The sequence below is a fragment of the Pantherophis guttatus genome, chromosome 8 (genome assembly GCF_059756535.1).
Source record: "Pantherophis guttatus breed Tessera chromosome 8, ASM5975653v1, whole genome shotgun sequence".
Lineage (NCBI taxonomy): Eukaryota > Metazoa > Chordata > Lepidosauria > Squamata > Colubridae > Pantherophis > Pantherophis guttatus.
In genome coordinates this window covers 1,470,127-1,495,155 of record NC_142070.1, presented here as the reverse complement: position 1 = coordinate 1,495,155, position 25,029 = coordinate 1,470,127, and the positions used below count along the sequence as shown (strand labels likewise).

Below are 25,029 nucleotides of genomic sequence, written 5' to 3'. Positions count from 1 at the left end.
GCTTCTGACTGCAAGAGGAAGGCTGGGGTAGCAGGAGGCCAAATGCAGGGAGAGCATGAAAAGCTGTGTGCACAATGCACATTTCCCACTCCCCCCCCCCCAGCGCCCATGCCCATCGCCCTGTTCACATCACTGGAGAAGTCGTCTTGAGTGGAGTGGAGTGACATTTACTCCTGGCCAAAATGGGGGTGGGGGAGACCTCAAGTCTTCAATGCTGAGCTTTGGGGACGTCTTCAAACGGAGCCTTTTACTTCTCTGCGCAGAACTCAAAACATTTCAGGGGTTTGGGCTGTTCCCATCAAAAGCCGTTTCCAAGAAACCTCCCGATTCGACGGACGGCACTACAGACCGACTGGATTATTTTTCCGAACGTCCGTCCTTTATTGCAAGATCCTTGGCCCTTTGGATCAAGTTAATCCACCCTAACTGTTAATTTTTTTTGTTGTTGGATTGATAGAAACCGAACCCTCTTAAATCTGGTTGCAATCTTTTGCAGCCACCGGAGACGTCGGATTTCTGGCTGGGATCGGGGGAAAAAAAATATATTTTTTTGCACACGATCAGTGATATTCTTGCTCTTCTTCAAAGATATTTTTCATATTTCTTGCAGACCTGATTATTTAGACCAGGGGTCTCCAACCTTGGCAACTTTAAGCCTGGAGGACCTCAACTCTCAGCTGGCTGGGGAATTCTGAGAGTTGAGATCCAAGTTGCCAAGGTTGGAGACCCCTGGTCTAAATAAACCCTAATCCTGGTTTACCTCTTAAGACTTCTTTCCACGGTGCAGTCAACATGCAATCGATCCGTTTAAATTCCTTTTTTTTTGGGTGGCTGCATCTCTTTATTAAAAAAACAACAACAGCGGCCCTTTAAACCACAGTTTAAAGCCGCAGTTTCTTTCTCAGCAGGCGGCCAGCTTTCAAAGCTTGTAAAGGGAGGGTTGGGTGTTTTGCTGATCTTGGCTTGTGGAAGTGACAGCCTCCTGCTGTGGCAGGCAAAACTGAACCCCGGGGAGGGCGAGGATTGGGCTGTGTTTGTTAGAAAGACCCCCCCCACAAAAAAAACCCTACCCTGCGAAAGCGAACTGAAAAGAGAGGAATCTCGAAAGAGTCCCTTCGGGAAATCTCATCTGGATTGTAACGTTCACACGAACGGGAATCTCTGCCTGCAGAATGGATTCCCTCAGTCGTAAACTTAGCTTAGCAGGGGGTTGGACTAGAAGACCTCCAAGGTCCCTTCCAATTCTGTTATTCCGTATCAGGACTAGGGGTGACATGACAGCAGTCTTCCAATATCTGGGGGGCTGCCCCAAAGAAGAGGGAGTCAAGCTATTCTCCAAAGCACTTAAAGGCAGGACAAGAATCAATGGATGGAAACTAATCAAGGAGAGAAGCAACCTAGAACAAAGGAGAAACTTCCTGACAGTGAGAAACAATTAACCAGCGGAACGACTTGCCACTAGAAGTTATGGGTGCTCCATCGCTTTTTTTTAGAAGAGACTGGACTGCCAGCTGTCTGGAATGGAACAGGCAATCCTCAACTTACGGCCACAAATGAGCCCAACATTTCTGTGGCTAAGTTGAGGAATGTGTTGCGTGAGTTTTGCCCCATGTTACGACCTTTCTTGCCACCGTTGCTAAGTGAATCACCTTCAGTTGTTAAGGTTGCTGAGTGAACCCAGCTTCCTCCTTGACGTTGCTGGTTAGACGGTCGCAAACTGGGACCGTGTGACCCCAGGATACCGCGACCGTCATAAATATAAGTCAGTTGCCAACCTTCTGAATTTTGATCACGTGATTGTAAGGAATGCCACAATGGTCGTTAAGTGTGAAACGCGGCCCTGAGTCATTTTTTTTGGGGGGGGGTGGACTGTTGTAACTTCGGTCACTAAATGAACCGTTGTAAGTCCAGGACCAGCTGTGCTTTTCATTTTCTGTAGCCGCTGAAAGCGCAGGACGGAGAACCTGCGAAGGCTCACGAAATCAGCTTGGGGGGCAATTTCCCTTCTTTCCGGCACTACAATCCCCATAACTCCCAGCCCCCAGAACGTTTTCCCTGCCCTGGAAATGCAGGTGGATTTCTTAGCTCCGTGGCTGCTGCTTATTTCGGCCTCTTGCAAATAGGGAATCGTTCCCATGCAGATAAAAATCTTCCCCTCTTCTTTTTTTTTTTGTTTTGCCAGCTGGGAAATATTTATTTTATTTTATTTTATTTATTTTATTTCGAATTTATATACCGCACCTTCTCCCGAGGGACTCAGGGCGGTGTACAGCCAGATAAAAACATACAATGCAAACATTAAAAACAATTATTAATAAATTTTAATAATTAAATATTAAAGATATCCTTGGATGGCTCCATTTCATAACCTTGGTTTGTTTGCAGCGATCGCTTTTACGGCGGTGAACATCCCAAATGTTGGATGTCACTCACCAAAGTTAATAATAACAGAATAACAAGAGTGGGAAGGGACCTTGGAGGTCTTCTAGTCCATCCCGCACCCAGGGAGGAGACCCTACACCATTCCAGACAAGTGGCTGTCCGATCTCTTCTTGAAAACCTCCATTGATGGAGCACCCACAACTTCTAGTGGCAAGTTGTTCCACAGGTTAATTGTCCTCACTATCAGGGAGTTTCTCCTTAATTCCAGGTTGCTTCTCTCCTCGATTCGTTTCCATCCGTTGCTTCTTCTCCTCCTGCCTTCGGGTGTTTTTGGAGAATAATTTGACCCCCTTCTTCTTTGGGGCAGCCCCCCAAATATTGCAAGACTGTTTATCATGTCTTCCCTGGTCCTTTCTTTTTCATTAAACTGGCCATACCCAATTCCTGCAACCGTTCTTCATTATGTTTTAGCCTCCAGCCCCCTAAACAGATTAAGAGAATGGGAAGGGACCTTGGAGGTCACCTAGTCCAACCCCCCGCCCAAGCAGGAGACCCTCCACCGTTTCTGACAGATGGCAGCCCAGTTTCTTCTTGAAAGCCTCCAGGGATGAAGCTCCCACAACTTCTGAAGGCAACTTCTGTTCCATTGGTTGATTGTTCTCATTGTCAGGAAATTTCTCCTTATTTCCAGGTTGAATCTCTCCTTGATTAGTTTCCATCCATTATTCCTTGTCTGGCCTTTGGGAAATCTTCATTGCCTCCTTCCTGGGGCCGAGGCTGTGTGACTGGCCCAAGGTCACCCAGCTGGCTTCGTGCCTCAGGTGGAAAAAAACGAAGAGCTTGGAAAGGCATCCTTGACTCGAACTCGATCCCTGAACATAGACGGGGGCATCAGTCACTCCACACACCCTCAGCCAGCAAGGCTGCCATCACAGAAGCTCATCCAAGCCTCAGCCGGGAAGGGCACGGCTGTTCCGGGGGGCCCTTGGTGCTCTCTGAGCTCGCTTGTTTTCTGGCTGACGTTTCATCACCCCTCTAGGTATCTTCATCAGTGCTAGAAGGAGAGGGATTTGCAGAGGAGGAGGAGAACGACTGTGGGTTCTTGGTGGCCTCTGAGCTTGGTAGTTTTCTTGCAGACGTTTCATGACCCAACTATATAACATCATCAGTGCTAGTTAAGGAATGCTGTATATTCTGGTGACTTGCTTGTCTGGGTGGGGGGCAGCCCCTCAAATGCTGGAAGACGGTTATGATGTAAACCCCCCACCACCACCACTTCTTTTGTCTGGCTGGGCCAAACCCAAATCCCGCAACAGTTCTTTGTTATGTTTTATTTTTTTTATTTATTTATTAAATTTTAAAAACAAACTTTATTCAATTTAAAAAGATAAAAGATTATACAAAACGTTCTTAGCTCTATAAAAAAAATACAATTCTAAATTACATATATACTCAAACTAACAAACAGGATTATCTATCTGTATTTGAACATGTAAATACATATATACATTTAACTTTGATTTCTTAATGACGGTGTAGATTTGTTACCCTTAATTTCTTGCTGTATTTGACTTGAGTTTTTTTTCCCATCGATTGATCCATTCATACCATCCGTCCCACATTTTGTAATGCTGTGAGTCTTCCTTGTTGTTTGATTTTAAAGTTAATCTATCCATTTCTGCACATATGAATATTTTTTTGGATTATTTGTTGTCCTGTTGGCAACTGTTCTAATTTCCAGGATTGGGCTAGGGTTAATCTGGCTGCCGTAATTATGTGTAATATGATGTATTTTATTTCTTTTCTACTACTTTTTTTAAGTATGCCTAATAAAAAAAAAATTCAGGTTTTAGGTCCATCTCTTCTTCTGTTATTTCTGTTATCCATATTCTAATTTTCATCCAAAAATTTTTTTAATTTTTGGGCAAAGCCACCACAGATGATAAAAGGTTCCTTTGTTGTGTTTTAATCTCCAGGCCCTTCCTTAATCAACGTAGTTGCTCTTCTTTGCACTCCTTGTAGTAGAGTACAACTTACTCGGCTGACAACCGTTCATTTAGGCACCGTTCGAAGTTAACGACGGCACCGAAGAAAGTGACGTACGAAAAGTAGACATGGAGAAAACAAACCTCCCTGTTTTCTCTCAATAAGCTAAACTAAACTGGAGGATTTTTCTGTGAAATCCTACACACACACACACACACACACCCCTGTGTTAATTTTGGTAGGGGGTCTTGGTGCGAGTACACCGTCCTTCCCCTCGTTCTCATGCCAGGCTCCTCCCCAGGCAAGATGCAAATTGTGGGAACTGCGTTCGTTTTCGCCTCTGGAAAACAGAGATTAAATTCTGGTTTATTTTTTTTTTTCCCCATCGAGGGAAGGAGGGGGAGCTCAATCATCGGCGGATGGGCAGCTGCCAGCTTATCACCCAAAGCAGCGGGCTCCTCTTAAGAACGTTAGCCGGGGGCGGGGGGGGGAGGCGGGTTTTGGATCATTTTTTTTTCTTTTAAATAACAGCAAATTTGAGTTTTCTTGAGAGCGTGACAGTTAGGACAATTCACCAGTGGAACAGCTTGCCTCCAGAAGTTGTGAATGCTCCAACACTGGAAGTTTTTTTAAAAAGAGACCAGACGGTCACTTGCCTGAAATGGTATAGGGTCTCCTTCTTAAGCAGGGGGCTGGACTAGAAGACCTCCAAGGTCCCTTCAACTCTCCTCCTCTCCTCTCCCCTCCTCTCCTCTCCTCTCCTCTCCTCTCTTCTCTTCTTTCTGGAAAAGGCTCATTGTGCAAAGCCTCTAGAAAGGCTATTTGGTAAGCAGAACGCAGAGACCTTCCATATTATGCGCTCTTGAATGCAGCACAGGCAAATCCTCCGTTTAGTGACCGTTCGAAGTGACGGCGCTGGAAAAAGCGACTTATGACTGTTTTTCGCACTTTCGACCATTGCAGCCCTCCCAGTGATCAAAATTGGGACGGGCAGATAAGACAGGCAGTCCTCGACTTAGGACCACAATTGAGCCCAAGATTTCGGTCACTAAGCGAGACCATTGTCCAAGTGAGTTTTATGTCCCATTTTTCCGACCTTTCTGGCCAGAGTTGTTAAGTGAATCGTTGCAGGCGTTAAATTAGTCACATGGTCGTTAAGCGAGTCTGGCTTAACCCATGGAATTTGCTCGTACAAGAAGGTCGCCAGAGGGGATCACATGACCCCCGGGATGCCACAAACCATCCTAAGTGTGAATCAGTGAACGTAAATCACCTAAGTCACTTTTTCAGTGCCACTGTAATTTCGAATGGTCACTAAATGAATTATGGGTTGTACTTTCATATTAGCCTTTGGTGTTCTTTTTCTCTATCTGTATTTTCTCTGTTGCGTTCATTTTTTTCTTTTTTAATATTTCGTATCCTTTGTAAATAAAATTATCGGAAAGGTAAACCCGATAACGTACGACGAGCTATTGCAGATTCGATGCGACATTTTACACTACGTTGTCCAAAAACTCTCTTTTATTTTCCAGCACCCATAAAAGGACATCAAGCTGTTTGGCTGATGGGTTGGGGGTGGTGAGATGAGGACAAGAGAGTGCATGATGGGGAGGGGGGCACAGGGGGCGGATCGCACAGGATCAGCAGCTGCAAGGCTTGCCAGATCCTCCCAAACGGGGACCGAGAAAGCTGCTGGCTGCTTCATACGCTTCTTTCTCCCCTCCCCTTCGTTGTGGGGTGGTGTGTCTGGCAGGTTTCCAGGTGCGCCTGTTGCTTTAATGATTGTGTTTTTAATGGCTGAGATAATTTATTTGGCCGGGAACCGGGGAGAAGGGGGGGGGGCGTCTATTTTTATACCTGAAAAATTGCTCGCTCGCCAGACACGTGCTGGCTATCACCCGTGCCGGGAGGGAGCAATGCCCGGACGGGAAAAAACTGGCACAAAAGAGGATAATAATGAGGTTCTTATTGTATTTGGGACTCGGGGCGGCACCAAAGCTTCTTGGCAGCATCTGAGCATGTCTAAAGTGCGTCGGAGGTCAGGGGAGGCTTTGTGGGATGGAAGATATTCAAGATAATAGCTGCCTCGTTTTTGGAAAGGATCATTTTTCTAATCATCGCAAGTCAATTCGAGCTTACGGGTAGCCCTTGACATACAGCCACAAGGGAGGCTGAAATTTCTGTTGCTAAGGGAGACCGTTGTTAAGTGAGTTTTGCCCGATTTTGCCCCGTTGGCTTGTCAGAGTCGCCACAGGGGTCAGAGTCGCCACAGGGGACCCCGGGATACTGCGACCGTCGTAAATACGGGTCAGTTGCCGAGCGTCTTAAATTTAGATCACATGACCGTGGGGAATGTTGCCTTGATCGTAAGTGTGAAAAACGGTGATGATTTCTTTTCTATGGCTTGGCTTCAAATCCCCTCCCTTAGCCTGAGCCACGATTATAACCAATTTGAAATAATAATAATAACAACAACAATAATAATGATAGCAATACAGATAGTCCTTGACTTACAATCATTCATTTAGAGACCGTTTCGAAGTTACACTCCAAAAAGTGACTTACCACCGGTCCTCACAGTTACGACCGTCGCACCATTCCCCACGGTCACCCCGATCAAAATTCGAACGCTTGGCAACTGGCATGTACTCAGGGCGGTTTTGCAGGATCCCGGAGTCCTACTTAACAACCTTCCCAACTGGCTTCCAGGAAAAATAAGTGCAGGAAACCCGATTGGCTTAACAACGGCTTAACCAATCTGGTAGACGAGGTCACAAAACTAGGCGCCACTCACTTAACAACTGCCTTGCATTCTGGTTCCAAATGGCGTCGTAAGTCGAGGACTCCCTGTAGCAGCAGATTTGTGGGCAGTTTTTGACAAACCACCTTCCCGCCTCTTCCCACGGTTTATGCGTTGGATTAAGCCTCTGTATCCAGTGTCCTTTTCGGAACTAAACCACAGATGATGGTTTTGTATGTTCAGACTCGGCTGCGTTCACAGGACACGCAGCCTGGTAAACCCCGGAGCCCCTCAACCCTGGTGGCTGCATTCCCACCAACAAACCTTGGCAATTGCATGGCAAACCATTCAGGAAAATAAACGCCTTTCCTCGCCTTCTCTCTTGTATTTCGAACTGGGCTCCCCTTCCTATTCTACGTTTCGAAAATCTGCCTTGCAGCTCCCGAGACAGACGGGTGTTGTTGTTTTTTTTTGACTGGGCCTTTGGCTTGATTTTTTTTTTATCGTGTTTTTATTCCAAATACAGTTTCCTTTCTCCGTGGGCTTTATCGCAAGCCACCAGGAAAGAGATTAGATTTAAAAAAAACAAAACAAACCCTGGATAAATTAAAGCGATGCATCTTTTCCAGCCACGGGGCTTTCTCAGATCAGCAGCACCCACCGGCAAAAACCCCCTGCCCGCCCCCCCCCAAATCAAATTTAGCCTGATGTCTGGAGGAGCCGATATTTTGCAGAGAAACTCATCCGCCGGGGATTTTGGGTCTCTTAGACAGAGAGGCAGGAAAGCCGCCTCCTCCTCCTCAGAGGAGCGGTGGGTCAGTAAAGAAGGCCCTGCAGATGACAAGGGCCGGCCTTCCTCCGCGCCCTCCAGCTGTTTTGGCAGGCCGTTTATTTCTCCAACAGCTGCCTGCGCCCCCCCCCCCGGCTCCCAGCAGGTAAGAGGCAGCCCAGGCAGGGAAGGGAGCAAAAGGTCTTGGCTGGAAGTGGCCCATTGGCAGAGATCGGGATTGACTCAAGTCTCTCCCTTCCTCTCTCTTTCCCTCTTTTCCTCTCCCTTTCTCCCTCCCTCTCTCCCTTTCTCTCCCTTTCTCTTTCTCTCTTTCCCTCTCTCTCTTTCCCTCCCTCCCTCCCTCTTTCCCTTTTTTCTCCCTCTCTCCCTCCCTCTTTCCCTTTTTCTCTCTCCCTTTCCCTCTCCCTCCCCCTCTCCCTTTTTTCTCCCTCTCTCCCTCCCTCTTTCCCTTTTTCTTTCTCCCTTTCCCTCTCCCTCCCCCTCTCCCTTTTTTCTCCCTCTCTCCCTCCCTCTTTCCCTTTTTCTTTCTCCCTTTCCCTCTCCCTCCCTCTCTTTTTTCTCCCTCTTTCCCTCTTTCCCTCTCCCTTTCTCTCTCTTTTTTCTCCCTCCCTCCCTCCCTTTACCTCTCCCTTTCTCTCCCTCCCTCTCTCCCTTTCTCTCCCTCCCTTCCTCTTTTCCTCTTCCTTTCTCTCCCTCTCCCTTTTTTCTCCCTCCCTCTGTCTCTTCCTCCCTACTCTTTCTTTCTCTCCTTCCCTTCCCCTCCCTTTTGTCATTCTCTCCCTTTCTCTCTCTCTCCCTCCCTTTCTCCCTCTCCCTTTCTCTCTCCCTCCCTCTTTCTCTCCCTTTCCCTCTCCCTCCCTCTTTCCCTTTTTTCTCCCTCTCTCCCTCCCTCTTTTCCTCTCCCTTTCTCTCTCTCCCTCCCTTTCCCTCTCCCTCCCTCTCTTTTTTCTCCCTCCCTCCCTCCCTCCCTCTTTTCCTCTTCCTTTCTCTCCCTCTCCCTTTTTTCTCCCTCCCTCTGTCTCTTCCTCCCTACTCTTTCTTTCTCTCCCTCCCTTCCCCTCCCTTTTGTCATTCTCTCCCTTTCTCCCTCTCCCCCTCCCCAATTCCCCTCTCCCCTCTTCTTCCCCCCAGGCAGCCCAGGCCTCTTGCTGGAGCATGGCCCACTGATGTTCCTGGGGTTTTGGTACAGGCGCAGCGTGACTCTTGCTGGGTCAGATGGCGACGGCCAACAAAGGTGAGTGGGGGCACTGGGGGGGCAGAAAGGGTCACGGGCCAGCATCCATTTGAGCCACACAGACCCCAAGATTCTCTTCCCCCCCCCTCCTTTTTTTTTCTTTTTTTGCCTTTGGGCTAAAGGCAGGGAGGTTGCCTGGCGTGTTTCAGATTCACAAGGTGCTCAGTTACCAGAATAGCAGAGCTGGAAGGGACCTTGGAGGTCTTCTAGTCCAACCCCCTATACCATTTCAGACAAACGGCTGTCCAGTTTTTTCTTTAAAAACCTCCAGTCATGGGGCACCCACAACTTCTGGTGGCAAGGAGTTCCACTGGTTAATTGTCCTCACTGTCAGGAAGTTTCTCCTTAATTCCAGGTTGCTTCTCTCCTGGATTAGTTTCCACCCATTGCTTCTTCTTGTCCTGCCTTCAGGGGCTTTGGAGAATAGGTGGGCCTCCCTCCTCTTCTTTGGGGCAGCCCCTGAGATATTGGAAGGCTGCTGTCATGTCTCCCCTGGTCCTTCTCTTCATCAAACGAGACACGCCCGGTTCCTGCATCCGTTCTTCTCCAGTCCCCTCATCCTCTTCGTTGCTCTTCTAAGTTCAGCCTTAAAAGCCATGGCCGTCCCCTTCCCAGTTGGGTTGCAGCCCTTCCTTTGGCCCATGGGTCTTGTGGTCCAGAAGGGCCCCATCCTCCTGGACTGGGATGCCTGTTGCCATGGTGAGCACCTTCTCCTCCTTCCTATAAAGGAGAACATCTGTAGGTCAGGGTTGAAATGAAGGGTCCCTGGAGGTGCTCCCTGAGCTTGGTTATTTTCTTGCAGACATTTTGTGACCCAACTAGGTAACCTCATCAGTGCTAGACAACTAATGAAACATGTGCAAGGAAACAACAATGCTCAGGAACACCACAGCCCTCCTCCCCCTCCTCAAACCCCACTCCCTTTAAGCACTGATGACGTTACCTACTTTGGTCATGAAACGTCTTCAAGGAAACCATCAAGCTCTCAATAATGATTCCTTTTTGGAGGTCCGGCAAATGCCAGCGTGGTCTCTTCCTCCAAGCCAGCCCCCCCCCATCTCAGCCCATCGGCCGGGGGGGGGCTGGGACCCATGGACGTTGTAGTCCCACGCTTGAAAAGTTCCAGGTAGGGGCCACCAGCAGGTTGTCCCTTGCATCCGAAAACTTCGGCGAGTTACGTCCCGTCCCGTCCCCCCCTTCAGCGTATGCTTCTTGCCTGCTGGAGCGATGGGAATTGTGTCTGTGGCAACAGACGACGCTTAATCGATACGGGAAATTTATCGGTCAATTTATTTCTCGCTCCTGCTCAATTGATTGTAGCGAGGGGAGGGACGGACGGACTGAAAAACAGCCAGGAAATGAACTTGGTAGTACAGTGGTCTAAAGCACCCTGTTATTAAGAACAGCTGCCTGCAATTACTGCAGGTTCGAATCTCGCCAAGGCTCAAGGTCGACTCAGCCTTCCATCCTTTCTAAGGTAGGTGAAATGAGGACCCAGTTTGTGGGGGCAATAAGCTGACTTTGTATAAATATACAAAAAGTATGAAGGCTATTGCTTAGCACATTGTAAGCCGCCCTGAGTCTCCGGAGAAGGGCGGCATATAAATCAAATTAAAAAGTTAAAAAAAAAAAAACTTGCTAAATTGCTGACCAAAAAAATAATAATTGCTTTTAGGTTGGTTTTGGAATGTGGGCTGGTCAGCCTTGGTCCTTTCCGGGGGGGTTAGGAAAAACACCGAGAGGAATGACGGAGTTCGAAGGGACCTCAGGAGGTCATCAAGGCCGACCCCACGCATGATTTCCTACCCTGTTGCCTAATGAGGTCACCTGATTGCATACGGACTCCAACTCCCATCGCTCTCCTGGCTGATGCTGTCAAGCTGGCGATGTTGGAGAGCCAGTTTGGCCTAGTGGGAGGGGTCTCCAGCTTCGGCCCCTTTAAGACTGGTGGACTTTATAACAGTCACCGTGTCCCTTTTGCCGCCTTCTGACGAGCGAAGCCCCCAGGGAAGCCGGATTCACTTAACAACCGGGTTACTCGCTTAACAACCACAGTGATTCAGTTAACAGCTGTGGCCAGAAAGGTCATAAAATGGGGCAGTTGAGGACAGTTTGCTTGGTCTCCCTGCCCATGGGAGAAGGTTGGACTAGATGCCCTCTGGATCCTTCCCGCCTCTGCCACTCTGCGGTTCAACCAAGCCAATCCTGAGCCTCCCACCTCCGCAGGGAGACCTCGGAGGCCGGAATTCACCTGGTGGGCTCGAAGAGCTCCCGAAAAGGGGGGCCCGGCCCAGCTAACCCAGCTTTCCTCCTCCTCCTCCTCCTCCTCTTCCTCCTTTCCCCAGGCTCCAACCCCAAAGTGGGGGGCGTCCGCTTCTCCACAACCCAGGCGGTGGAAGGAAGTTCCAGCCATGTTCATTTCGATGAGAAGCTGCACGACTCCATGGTGATGGTCAGCCAGGAGAAGGAAGGGAACTTCCTGGTGAAGGTGAGCTTGGAAATGGGGAGGGGGGGAAGGGGAGGAGGAGGGGGCAGGGTTCGTTTTTTTCTCTTTGCAAGAATTGGTTCAGCCTTCCTTCTTTCCTTCCTCCCTCTCTCCCTCCCTCCTTTTCTCTCTCTCCCTCCCTCCCTTCCTCCTTCCCACCCTTTCTCTCTCTCTTCCTTCCTTCCTTCCTCCTTCCCACCTTTTCTTTTTTCCTCTCTCCCTCCCTCCCTTTCGTCTCCCTTCCTCCTTCCCTCCTTTTCTCTCTCCCTTCCTTCCTCCCTTCCACTTCTTTCCTCCCTCCCTTTCTCCTCTCTTCCTCCCTCCCTCCTTCCTTCCTCCCTCCCTCCCTCCTTTTCTCCTTCCTTCTTCCCTCTGTCTTCCTTCCTATCTCCCTCCCTCCCTTTCCCTTCCTTCCTTCCTCCTTCCCTCCCTTTCTCCCTCCCTTCTTTTCTCTCTCCCTCCTTCTCACCCTCCATCCCTTCCTCCCTCCATCTTCCTTCCTCCCTCCTTCCCTCCCTCCCTTTCTCCCTCCTTTTCTCTCTCTCTTCCTTCCTCCTTCCCACCCTTCCTTCCTTCGTCCCTCTGTCTTCCTCCCTCCCTCTTTCTTGCTTCTTCCCTCATTTCCCCCTTTCTCTTTTCTTCCTCCCTCCCTTTTCTCTTTCATCCTTCCTCCCTCTTTCTCTCCTTCCTCCCTCTCTCCCTTCCTTTTCTCTCTCCTTCCTTCTTTCTTTCTCCCTTCCTCCTTCCCTTCCCTTCCTTTCTCTTTCCTCCCTCCCTCCCTTTTCTCTCTCTTTCTCCCTCCCCCCCTCCATCCACCTGTAATTTTCCACCATCTCCCATGTCTGCAGCTCATCCCTTCTGCAGTCGCCTTCCTTTCTCCCCCGCCCACCACCCCCAAAAAAGCATAATTGCTTCTGGTGTTTGGGATGCAAAAACCAATTATCCCCGACTTCCTTCCAGGAACGGTCTGATTGCTTGCGGCAGCTGCCTTGGCAGCCTTGGTGCTTCGCTTCGCTTTTCGGGCGTAAAAAACCGACGGGGGGGGGGCAACAGACCGGGGGAGGTGCAGCCGGTTCCCCCGGGGGGCTTCGCATCTTGAGCTTCATTTCCTCCTGTTCGATATTAAGAGTGGGAAAGGAAGCAGAATGTTTTCCAGATCGAATGCTCAAAGGTGCTAGAATATTTATGAGGTTCGGTCTGGCTCCGTTGGGCAACCCGGCACAGAATTGATGGATCCCTGGGGATGATGGGTTATGGGGTTCGGAGGGGGAGGCAGCCTCACAGGGGTCTCTTGGGGGAGACCAGAGTGGTGCTGAGCCCCCATTAGCTGGAGAAGCGCCCCCCCCCCCCCCGCTTTCTTGGTAGACCCTCCAGCATTGGCCACTTTAAGACTTGTGGAAATCAACAGCCAGCATGCTTTAAGATGGGTGGACTACAACTCCCAGAATGCCTCAGCTGGGGGATTCTGGGAGTTGAAGACTTAAAGTGTGGGGATTGAGTTTGCTAAGTTTGGAGAATCTTTTGTTTCTCTGATATCTCTCCTTCGCATGCAGTCCGAGATCTGAACTCGTCTCCTTCGTACAGGTCAGGCCAGCGTTTCTCAAACCCAGGGACTTGAAGATCTGTAGATTTCAGCTCCCAGAATTCCCCAGCCAGTCGCTTCTGCATACCCCAAATAAGAAAGTTATACAAGTTCTGGATTTGCGATTCGTATATCCCTTTTAATTATTAAGACATCGGGCAGATTCATTTGTATATCCAGCGTAACATCTCTTTCCATGTCATTCATGCAGCTTATTATTTTAAAATTCAATTTCTAATCAGCCCATCTCGGGCTTGGCCCATAAATTTGTTCCTCTTCTATAATCTCTTATTTTAAATCCAGTTTGTCTATAACAATAGCAGACAACCTCAAAACCTAATTTCGGAGTGCATTATTCCCAAGCGTCCTTCGCTTCGCCCAAAATTAGAGCATTTTGCTCCATTCCGTATTCGGAGCTTGAATGTAAGTGTTCTTCTCCTTTAATTAAGTACTTTATAGTTCTTTCCAGTTCCATCAAGTGCTCAACCTTCAGAGTCCCATCTTATCATGTTTTTTTTTCCACCCTAAAACAAAAGAATTTTCCCACGGGAAGGTTTCTTCGAATCGATTTCAGAATCTCCGTATATTTATTTTAAAGAATTCAGAACAACAGTTTCCCACGGGGGAAGGGTAATTAATTTCAAAAAAAATATTTATTCCCAATCCATCTGGACCGTTAGTCCATTTCTAAATTTCCAACATGGGAGTGAGTGTTTGTTTTCGAAGCAAGCTTGCTTTTCGGTTGACAAAGCAAATTCATCCTTCCGCTTACGGTCATTGACGTCCAATTTATGCTTGAGGGATGGAAGTGATTTGCAAAGTCAAGTGGTTGAGGTGTGCGTGTTTTTTTTAAAAAAGTCTGTTTTTCTTTCCTGACTGAATAAATGGCTTGTTTTCTGAGCCTCCCTCCCTGCAAGCAATGCAGAATTCTTGTAATTTAAGGAACGCAGCCCGGCAAGAACGGATGATACGCTGCCTTTGTTTGGCTAACCAGCCATTACTAAAATGTTCTTTTATTTGCTTGCGTGAATGATCCAATGATGCTTGGCAGTGTTTTGCGCAATGCTCAGCATGGAGGAGTCAGAGATAATATTGAAGGATTGTTGATCCAACTCTTTTTTTTTTTAATTTTAAATTTTTATTTCTCATAAACACATTTACATGTACAGTCGTTTTCATCATTTTTCATTCGTCTTTTCTTTTAACTTTCATTTTTATTTTTAACTTTTTCAGGACTGCTCTTTTATCCTTTACCTTTACTCCAACTTCTCTTCCCCTTCTCTTCCTTCCTCTCTCTTCTCCTACTTCCTTCGTTCTTCGTCTCCTTCTCTTTCTTACTTTCCCTTCCCTTCCCCCACTCCTCTCTTCTTCCCCCTTCTAATCTTCTTCTCTGTTCCTCTTTCCCCTCCCTTTTCTTCCTCTCCTTTTCCCTTTCTTCTTTCTCCTCTCCTCTCCTCTCCTCCCTTCTTCCCCCCTTCTAACCTTCTCCTCTGCTCCTCTTTCCCCTCCCTCTTCTTCCTCTCCTTTTCCCTTTCTTCTTTCTCCTCTCCTCTCCTCCCTTCTTCCCCCTTCTAACCTTCTCCTCTGCTCCTCTTTCCCCTCCCTCTTCTTCCTCTCCTTTTCCCTTTCTTCTTTCTCCTCCCCTTCTCTTTCTTCCTCTCTCTTCTCCTACTTCCTTCGTTCTTCCTCTCCTTCTCTTTCCTACTTCCCTTTCTCTTCCCCAACTCCTCTCTTCTTCCCCCCCTTCTAACCTTCTCCTCTGCTCCTCTTTCCCCTCCCTCTTCTTCCTCTCCTTTTCCCTTTCTTCTTTCTCCTCTCCTCTCCTTTCCCTTTCTCTCTCTCTACTCCTTCCCCTCTCTCCTGTTGTTTCCCTTCTCAGTTCAGTCTAAAGTGATATTTGAGCAGCCCCAACTTGATCCAACTTGTTGGGCCTAGTGCCTTGACGGCGAACCTATGGAACGCGTGCCACAGGTGGCACATGGAGCCATATCGGTGGGCACATGAGCTCAGCTCCGGCACACATGTGCATGCCGGCCAGCTGATTTTCGGACCTTCTGGGCCTACTGGAAGTTGGCAAACAGGCCGTTTCCGGCCTTTGGAGGGCCTCCGGGGGGGAGGATGTTTTTGTCCTCCCCAGGCTCCTAGAAAGGCTCTGGAGCCTGGGCAAAAAACAGGCCTACCAGGCCATCATGTGCCAAAAGCGGGGTCACGGAGACATGCGTGGAAGTGGGGCACATAGAATTATGGGTGTGGGCACACGTGTGCGTGACCCCCCCGTGCTTCCCCTTCTTTTGGCACGCGATGGCAAAAAGGCTAGCCATCACTGGCCTAGTGTGTGTATATATTAGTGTGTAGTCCTCAATTTACAACCGTTGTTCAATGGTCAACCATTTAGTGACCGTTGAAAGTTACAGCAGCACTGGGAAAAAGTGACTTAGGACTGTTTTTCACACTTACGACCACCGCCGCATCCCCACGGTCTCACGATCGAAATTCAGACGGTTGCCCACTGACTCGTACTTACGACGGTTGCAGGGTCCCGGGGTCTCTTTGGTGACCTTCTACCAAGCAAAGTCAAAGGGGGAAGCCGGATTCACTTAACAACCGTGTGACTAAGTTAACATCCGCAGTGATTCACTTAACAACGGTGGCAAGAAAGGTCGTAAAATGGGATTAAAACTCACTTAACGACGCTTAGCAACAGGAATCTTGGGCTCAGTGGTGGTCGTAAGTCGAGGACTTCCTGTAATGCCAATTAATTGCTTTATAAATATCCCAAAAAAAACGTGATTTGTCGCTGGGAGATTTAAAGCTGATCCAGTGTAGGGTCGTTGTTGTTTTTTTAAAAAAAACGAGTGTAACAATTGGTTTCCTACACCCGGAGCCAAGTCATAAATAATAATTGGAAGGAGATCAAGAAGAAAAACAGTAATTGCATCGCAGCCTTTTTTTGCCAAAGCTTTAATAAGCCAAGATCTTCACCAGCCCTTATATTTTATTTAGATTTTGGCAAGCGGAGTTCGTTTAATCGGCAACCGTCCTACAAAAGAATGACTCTTAAACAGGGGAGTTTGGGGGCAAGTTGTCTAAATTAAACCAAGCGGTAGATTTTTTTAAAAAAAAAAATTAAATTCTTTTTATCAGAGATGATCAAGATCACGCATCAATTGATCGTCTTTGGAGCACGCTGTAACTGAATTGTCATTTTCTCCGTCTCTCTCTCCCTCTCCCTCTCTCTCTCTCTCTCTCTCTCTCTCTCTCTCTCTCTCTCTCGTGGGATTTCGAAGAAAAACAACCAGATCATTTTGCAAATAGATTTATGACACAATAACCCACTTAAAATCGAGTCCTTCAAGAGCTGTATTTCTCTGAATACACATGGGTCTGTAATGGGATTTATTTAGCACATTAGGGGAGAAGTCACATCTGGGTTTGTGTTCTCGGTTGATTTGAAAGGGTCTGCATTTTTAATATTAAACTCAGAGGCGTCAGAATGACGGTTACATCGAGGTCAGGTCCAATTTCCATTTACACTAGCAAAGATATTCCAGAGAAACATCTCGGTTTAATAGTCTGTAGAGATTCTCAGTCATTCAGGTCAAGGTTGTCCCAAAGGTGTTTTTTTCAGGAGGCAACTGGACTTTGCTCTGCTTTTTTTTTTTCTTTTGAAGACGTTTTCGCTTCTCATCCCAGAAGCTTCTTCAGCTCTGACTGGACGGTGGGGAAGGGAAGGATTGATATTCCTTGCAGACAGCTGGTCATTGGAATCCTTTTTAGAGGGTCGTTGAGGCCACTTGGAGGTTGATCTGCGTCCTCGGTGGGGGATAGTGGGGACTTTTAGCTACACAATTTGGGATGGACCCCCTTGGAATGGTGTGGGAGTAGGAATGGATTTCCAGAGAGAAAAAATTGCAGACTCGGGAACCGTTTTCACAACTCAGGTGACCCCGAGGACACAGAAAAAACCTCCAGGTGGCCTCAACGACCCTCTAAAACAGTGTTTCTCAACCTTGGTAGCTTGAAGATGGGTGGACCTCAACTCCCAGAATCCCCCAGCCAGCAACGCTGGCTGGGGGATTCTGGGAGTTGAAGTCCACCCATCTTCAAGCTTCCAAGGTTGAGAAACACTGCTCTAAAAGGATGCAAATGACCAGCTGTCTGCAAGGAGTATCAATCCTTCCATTCCCCACCATCCAGTAGATCTGAAGAAGCTTCTTGGATGAGAAGCGAAACGTCTTCAGAAGAAAAAAAAACAAGAAAGTCCACATGCATCCTGAAAAAAAGCACCTTTGGGATTGGCATTGATCGTTTAGTAACGGGGTTGTTAAGTGAATCTGGCTTCCCCAGGGGTTTCGTTCATCAGACGGTCACGTGACCCTTGCAAGGGTCCTAAGTATGGCTGGGGAATTCTGGGAGTTGAAGTCCACCTGGCTTAAAGGTGGAGAAAAACACTAAAGTAGATTTCTCGGGGGTTCTTCGCAGTGTCTGTTTTCTGACATTTTCCGAAATATTTTAGCCTCCCATGACCTCGGAGACCGCGAATCTCCCCTGGGAACGTTCTGCAGACAGAACAAGCTGTCCTTCCCCTCCCTCAGTTATTCTGCAGGCTACGTGTCACCCAATAATCTTTTACGAGAAGCAGAGAGAGACAGAGAGAGGGAAAAGCATCAGATAAAGTAGAATAAATACAAGAAAAGACTCGTGCAGAGATACTTCTTGTCTGCGTCACTCAACTCATCGCCCAAGAAACATCTTAATAAGGAGTTGCTAAATTCTGGGACCGACAATGTGATGAAAAGATGGGATCGAGTGAACAAGGGCTGGGCCGGGCTGCCTCGGTTTACCTCTCATTTATTAATTATCCTCCTTTGGTTATTTTAGAAGAAATTCAAGCTGGTGAAGATACATTTATTTATTTATTTATTTTATTTTATTAAATTTCTATACCGCCCTTCTCCCGAAGGACTCAGGGCGGTGAACAGCCACGAGATAAAACACATAAATACAAAAATTTAAAATAGATTAAAAACGAATTAAATAATTTGGCTGAATTTAAAATACCCCATAATTTAAAAACAAATTAAAATTTACATTTAAAAAGGGGAGAAGATTTAGGCCAGGAGTACATGATACTCCTTCCTCCTCTTTTTTTCTCACAACAACCCTGTGAGGTGGCTGGCTTTGGTGCCTAAGGAAGGACTAGAACTCACAGTTTCCTGGTGATTGGTCAAAGTCACCCAGCCGGCTTTTATCCCTAAGTGTTCTGGCCTAGGCTTCCTGAGTCAGTAAAGCACATCTTTTATGTCTTATGGGAGGGGCCAGTCATCTCCAAGCCTTACTCCTGAGTCGTCCCTTTTGTTTTAACTGTTCTTGCCTTCTGGCAGCTCTGTGCATGCGCGCACCAGGAACAGGCTCCCCCTGTTCCTCTGGACTCGTTGAGGTCCAACTCTGGAGGCTCCGGAGGCAGCACGTACCTCCCAGATGGCCCTTTCTCTGCCTCCGATGCAGAGCTCTCGTCCGAGGCTTCCCCAGGCTCCAGGGCTGGTCCATGTTCCTCCCCAGCCTCCTCCCTCTCCGATTCTGCTGCCAGCTCCACAGGCCGCCAGCGGACCACAACACTAAGGCAGGACTAGAACTCCCTGTCTCCTGGTGATTGGCCCAGCTGGCTTTCATGCCTGAGGCGGGACTAGAACTCCCCGTCTCCTGGCGATTGGCCCAAAGTCATCCAGTTGGCTTTCATGTCTAAATCAGCACTAGAACTCGCACTCTCCTGGTTTCCAATCCAGCACCTTAACCACTAGACAAACTGCCCTAAGTCCTAAGACTATCCCATTTAGCTTGGCCAAGCAGGAGTAGGGCAGGCTACTCCATGGATGGAGCAGTTCTCTCTACTCCTACCCACCAAGAGCCTTGGTGAGGAGACCGGGTGCTTCTAACCTCTGTCCTGTTGTGGGTGCTTTTTTGGGGGGGGGGTGTCTTTTCTAGGTCTCCCCTTTTTTTTTTGAGAAAGAACACAACTCTTCTGAATGTGGGCACTAGAGATCTCTAGGGAAGGAAGGGGGGGTGGAAACCTTCGTTTTTTGATGTTGCTATTTTTGATCCCTTCCCTTTGGGAGCCTTAGCCCCAAACTGGCCATTTCCACACAACCAGGTCAACCGAAAACTGAATAATAACGTCAAGAGCCCTTTTGGGGGTCAGTCGGCCGAAGACACCCCTGTGTCTCTGTGTATGGGGGGTTGTAGTCCCAGGAAGGAGGGGCTGCTTTCCAGAAGGCAAAGAGCAGGGGTCTCCAATCTTGGCAACTTGAAGACTTGTGGACTTCAACTCCCCATACACAGCTGGCTGAGGGATTCTGGGAGTTGAAGTCCACAAGTCTTCAAGTTGCCAAGATTGGAGACCCCTGGCAAAGAGAGAGAGAAGATTGGACTGTCTGGTAGGCATGGAGACCCTCCCTAGCAGTTCACAGAACATAGCAATAGCCCTTAGACTTCTATACCGCTTCACAGTGCTTTTACAGCCCCTCTCTAAGCGGTTTACAGAGTCAGCCTCTTGCCCCCCCCCAAACAATCTGGCTCCTCATTTGACCCACCTCGGAAGGATGGAAGGCTGAGTCAACCTTCAGCAGGGCAGGATTGAACTCCTGGCAGCCAACAGAATTAGTGCTTGCAGTACTGACCGCTGTGCCACCACGATATATACCAGGGGTGTCAAACTCAATTTCATTGAGGGCTGAATCAGGGTTGTGTTTGAACTCTTGGGGGGCGGGGGGCCTGGGGGGGGCGTGGCCAGGTCAACATCACTCGTGTCGGGGGGGGAGCGCCTGAGCGCTCTGCCAGAGAAAACAGGCTCCCGAGCTCCATTTTCAGCTACGACGGACTCCTGCAACCCTCTGCCAGCGAAAACGGAGCTCAGGAGGACCTGCAAGCAGCCCCCCCCCCGAGCTCCGTTTTCACTGTAGAAGCACCGCAGCCCAGTCCTTCACTGTTTCCAGGGCGGCCCCGCAGGCCAGATCCGTCCCCCGGGCCTTAAATTTGACACCCCTGGTATATATCTATACTTTATTGCTTTACTCCGGCACGATTCTGTCTGTAGGCGAACGACAGTAAAGAAACTACAGGCAATCCTCAGCTTACAACCACAGCAGCCCAACATTTCTGTGGCTGAGCAAGACAGTTGTGACGTGAGTTTCGTCCCATGTTATGACCTTCCTTGCCGCCGTTGTTAAGTGAATGACCGCAGCGGTTAAGGACTCAGTCGTAAGCGTGGGAAACGGTCCTCACTCCCTTTTCTCAGTGCCGCTGTGACTTCGAACGGTGACTTTACATTTGCATTTCCGGCAGCATTTGGCATCTCTGATCCTGACCTGGGTCCTGATTTTGCTTCTCCCCCTGCTTAGGTTGGCTTCCTCAAGATCATGCACAAGTACGAAATCACCTTCGACCTGCCTTTTGTGCAGGTCCTGGGAACGGACATTTGCCCGGCACCCCTGTCCAACCTTCATCTTAAAGTGACCAACATCGCGCCCGTATCTGAAGGTAAGATCTCGTGGCTGCCCCAAAGGTGCTTTTTGTCAGGAGGCAACTGGACTTCCTTGTTTGTTTTTTTCTTTTGAAGACGTTTCGCTTCTCATCCAAGAAGCTTCTTCAGCTCTGACTGGATGGTGGGGAAGGGAAGGATTTATGCTCCTTGCAGGCAGCTGGTCATTGGAATCCTTTTTGAAGGTCCTTGAAGCACCTGGAGGTTTACCTGTGTCCTCAGGGTCACCTGAGTGGTGCCAATAGTTCCTGTAGTCTGCAATTTTTTCCCTCTGGAAATCCATTCCTACACCCACCCCATTCCAAGGGTCTTCATCCCAAATTGCGTAGCTGAAAGTCTCAGCCCTCCAGGTCACGGTTGTTTATTTTATTTTATTTTATTTTATTTTATTTTATTTTATTTTATTTTATTTTATTTTATTTTATTATTTTATTTTATTATTTTATTATTTTATTTTTTTATTTTTTTTATTTTATTTTATTATTTTATTTTATTTTATTTTATTTATTTTATTATTTTATTTTATTTTATATTTTATTTTATATTTTATTTTATTTTATTATTTTATTAAATTTTTATACCGCCCTTCTCCCGAAGGACTCAGGGCGGTGTACAGCCAAAAATAAAACCCACAACTATATGAAAGTTAAAAGACAATTTAAAAATATTAAATAATTTGGCCGAAAGAGCTAAAGGTGCTTTTTACCAAGAGGCAACTGGACTTCCTGGTTTTTCTTTGAAGACGTTTCGCTTCTCATCCCAGAAGCTTCTTCAGCTCTGACTGGGATGGTGGGGAAGGGAAGGATTTATGCTCCTCTTGGCTTCTCTTGGATCTTACTCTGATCTCTTGGCTACTGGAGAAGGGAGAAGGCTTTCTTTGAGGTTCACCACAAAGCTTCCTGTCCAACAACTCCTGTCGTGCTTATTGTGACACAAGTGTGCTCTCGGTTTTAGCTCATGGTCACTCACTCGCACGCACACACACACTCACAGGCCTGGAAAATTACCACACTCGATCCCAAATCAGCAGAACCCTGAGGCACGAACGGTTCTTTAAAATAGACAGAGGCCCAGTGAATTTAATATAACAGCACACTTTTACTGATATATTTTTATTCCCCGCCTGACAATCTTGTAACGTTTCCCCCCATCTCTTTCTCCTTTTAAAGACTCTGGGGGAGAGAGGGGGCATTTTGCAACTCCTGCATCTTCAAGTCCCCCCAGTTGCTCTTTGGAGGGTCCTTTGATGGGGGTCCCGCTTTCTTTTTCTCCCAGGCTACAGGGTGAGGTGCGAATACGTGGCCCACAAAGAAGGGGTTCTCCACGAAGAGATGGTCTTTTGCAGCGAGAGCAACCACAGTGCCAGAATCAAAGTCGTCGTGCAAGCTCGGGTGATGGGTAAGGCTCTGCCAGCTCTTGCACCCAGGCTGGGCACCCCCTTCCCCCTCCCCCCCTCCTTCCCCCCTTCACTTTCCTGCCTCTCTTCATTTCCCCTCTGCATCGCTCGAGGCCTGGTTTAATATCCTGTTTTCGCCAAGAGGCGACAATGCCCAGGAAATTAAACTCGACCTGCGGGATCTATGAAAAACATCTCCGGGGGTGAATTAAACTGCCAAGGTGAAGGTGCCAGGGGGGCGATCTTAATCCACCAAGGTCAAGCTTAAAAGAGATGTTGAGACTCTGGAAAGAGTGCAGAGAAGAGCAACGGAGATGATCAAAGGCCTGGAGACTAAAAAAATAGGAAGAACGGTTGCAGGAACTAGATATAGCTAGAAAAGAAGGACATGAGAGCAGTCTTCCAGTATCTCAGGGGCTGCCCCAAAGAACTGGGGGTCAAGCTATTCTCCAGGCAGGACAAGAAGCAACGGGTGGAAACTAATCAAGGAGAGAAGCAACCTAGAACTAAGGAGAAACTTCCTAACAGTTAGAACTATTAACCAGTGGAACAGCTCGCCACCAGAAGTTGTGAATTCTCCAATACTGGAAATTTTTAAGAAGAGATTGGACAACCATTTGTCTAAAATGGTATAAGGTCTCCTGCTTGATCAGAGGTTAGACTAGAAGACTTCTAAGGTCCCTTCAGTTCTATTCAGGCAGATGATAGGTAGGTAGGTAGGTGGGTGGGTGGGTAGATGGATAGATAGATAGATGATAGATAGATAGATGATAGATAGATGGATAGATAGATAGATGGATAGATAGATGGATAGATAGATAGATAGATGGATGGATGAGAGAGAGAGAAAGGAAATGGAAATGAGGTGCAGAGCTGCTCCAATGCCCTCCCCTGCTCTCTGCCCTTCCACTTCACGTGTGCTCTGTTCCCTTGCCTTGCAGACCGACACCACGGCACGCCGATGCTCCTGGAAGGCGTGAAATGCATCGGCGCCGAAGTGGAATACGACTCCGAGCAAAGCGAATGGCAGGGCTTCGACTAGCCAGGACGCAGCCCCTTTCTGCTGCAGACTCCAGCGCCTTCCCGGGGTTCCTCTACCTATATAGATATATACAGATATATACAGATATATATATATATATTTTCCGGTTAAGCTTGAAATAATAAACGAAAAATGCCATCTCCGCTGCCCGCTGGCTGCCAGGTTCGAGCGCGCTTGTGCTACGCTGCTCCGGCGGCGCTTGTCTTGTGGGGCTGGCGCTGTGCTTTTCTCCTGTCTACCCCCACCGTACAATTACATCTACTATTAAACTGCCTCGTAGGTTGTGCTTCGGAGGCGCGTCCGGCCAGGCGCGGATCCATTTCCCTAACCTCCGTTCCGTCGGTGGTGCAGCTCAGGGCGTGCGCCGTCGCCTGGCGGCCTTCATTCTTCTAATTCAGGCACGCCTGAATTGGTTTTTCTTTTATTCTACCTGGTTTAGCAAAGTCAAGGCGGCCTGCGGAGGTTTTTTGGCAACTGCCGTTTGCGAAACGGAGGAAAAAGTCAGGTGACCGGCAGACTTCGGCTGGATGTTTTACCGTTCAGAGCAAGGGTCCCCAGTCCACGGGCCGCAGCCCACTACCGGGTTGTGGCCTGTTCGGAACAGGGCCATGCAGGCGTACGCAGCTCCATTTGTGCGAGCGACAGTTGCACGCGCCCGCTGCTTGTGCAAATGGAGTTGCTCGTGCCTGCCGCTCGCATGGAACCATCCCCTCCGCGTGCCCTTCCGCCAAGCCAGACAGGTTGCGGAACCGCCGCTTAGGAGGCGGAAGTGGGTCAACTCGCCGTGTAGCCAATTCGCCACGAGAAAATTCACGGCGGGACAATTCCACGATTCGATTCGACTTTTTTAAAAAAAACCATTTTAAAAATATTTTATATTTTTTATCGTTCGCCTTTTTTTAATTTTGTCGTCCTTTTGGCTTCCTTCCTCTAACGATTCTGTTCGACGGTTTCTTCGATACGAGGGTAGCTCTCGTACCCTGGCGAGTTGGCCGCGGCGCGTTGTAATTCAACTTTTAGACGTTGGCCGCCGTTTTAAAAAAACCGAAGAGATCAAGAAAGTGCTCTTTCTTTTTTTCTTTTTCTTTTTAGCTCCTTGGAAAGCGCCCAGCTCTCTAAGCCCCGAAAAGCTGTTTGGGAAAGCAGGAAATTACGGGTTTTGGGGGTGTTTTTTGGGGTGAAATTGTATTGCCAGCACTGTCTGCTACCCCCGTAAACGGCTGTTTAGTGCTAAAAAGTTGACTGGGAGGCGAAGCTACGATGTGGTTGGAAAGTTCGTGAGGACGCCCACCAGATTTCACTGTGTTTTAAGAGGCTTTTAAGTTACTGTGAGACTGACGGTTCCTGGGGACCACTGCACACAACCAAAGTTGCCTGCGGTTGGGGGTCCCCCCCTCTTTATTCTCCCCTCCCCCCTCCCCCATTGTTGGAAATGAACCCCACTCAGGAAGAAGAAAAAAAACCCACCGAAGCCGCCTCAGTTTTGCAAAGATTCCCCGATTCATTTGAACCCCTGGTCCAGTTTTCCCCCTTGGCTACAAGGATGGGTGCACCTGTGGCCTTGTTGTGATACAGACCCCCCTCTTTATTCCCAACACCCCCACCCCTCTCCTCCCCCCAAGTTCGGTTAGCCTAGGAAGGTTTTTCTTCAAAAGGCCAAACTTTTGCTGCTGTTTAGGAGATAGCGCAAGGGAATTATTCCCTCGTTGCCATACGGGTTGTGTGGTGTTTTTTTGGAAGATACGTGATTTTGGTTTCTCCGTGAAAATGTCACAGCTGGAACCCCAAAGTCCATTCCTGGACTACGAATCCCGAAAGACAAATTCCTTGAGTTATCTAGGGCAATGCTTCTCAA

General features: G+C 48.1%; 1 protein-coding gene across 2 annotated transcripts in view; it reads left to right on the top strand.

Annotated features, from left to right (window-relative positions):
* The window catches only part of ADISSP (adipose secreted signaling protein), a 28,541-nt gene extending 5,229 nt beyond the window's left edge, over positions 1-23,312 (top strand). Inside the window, exons 2-6 of one of the 2 annotated variants that reach the window (XM_087874440.1) lie at positions 9,030-9,132; positions 11,478-11,620; positions 20,597-20,735; positions 22,012-22,134; positions 23,074-23,312. In XM_087874440.1, coding sequence (XP_087730566.1) covers positions 9,114-9,132; positions 11,478-11,620; positions 20,597-20,735; positions 22,012-22,134; positions 23,074-23,174 — 525 coding nt within the window. In that variant the 5' untranslated portion in view covers positions 9,030-9,113 and the 3' untranslated portion in view covers positions 23,175-23,312. The remainder of the gene's footprint in view (positions 1-9,029; positions 9,133-11,477; positions 11,621-20,596; positions 20,736-22,011; positions 22,135-23,073) is intronic. The other variant, XM_087874441.1, reaches the window with a different exon arrangement.
* The last annotated feature ends 1,717 nt before the right edge of the window (positions 23,313-25,029 follow it).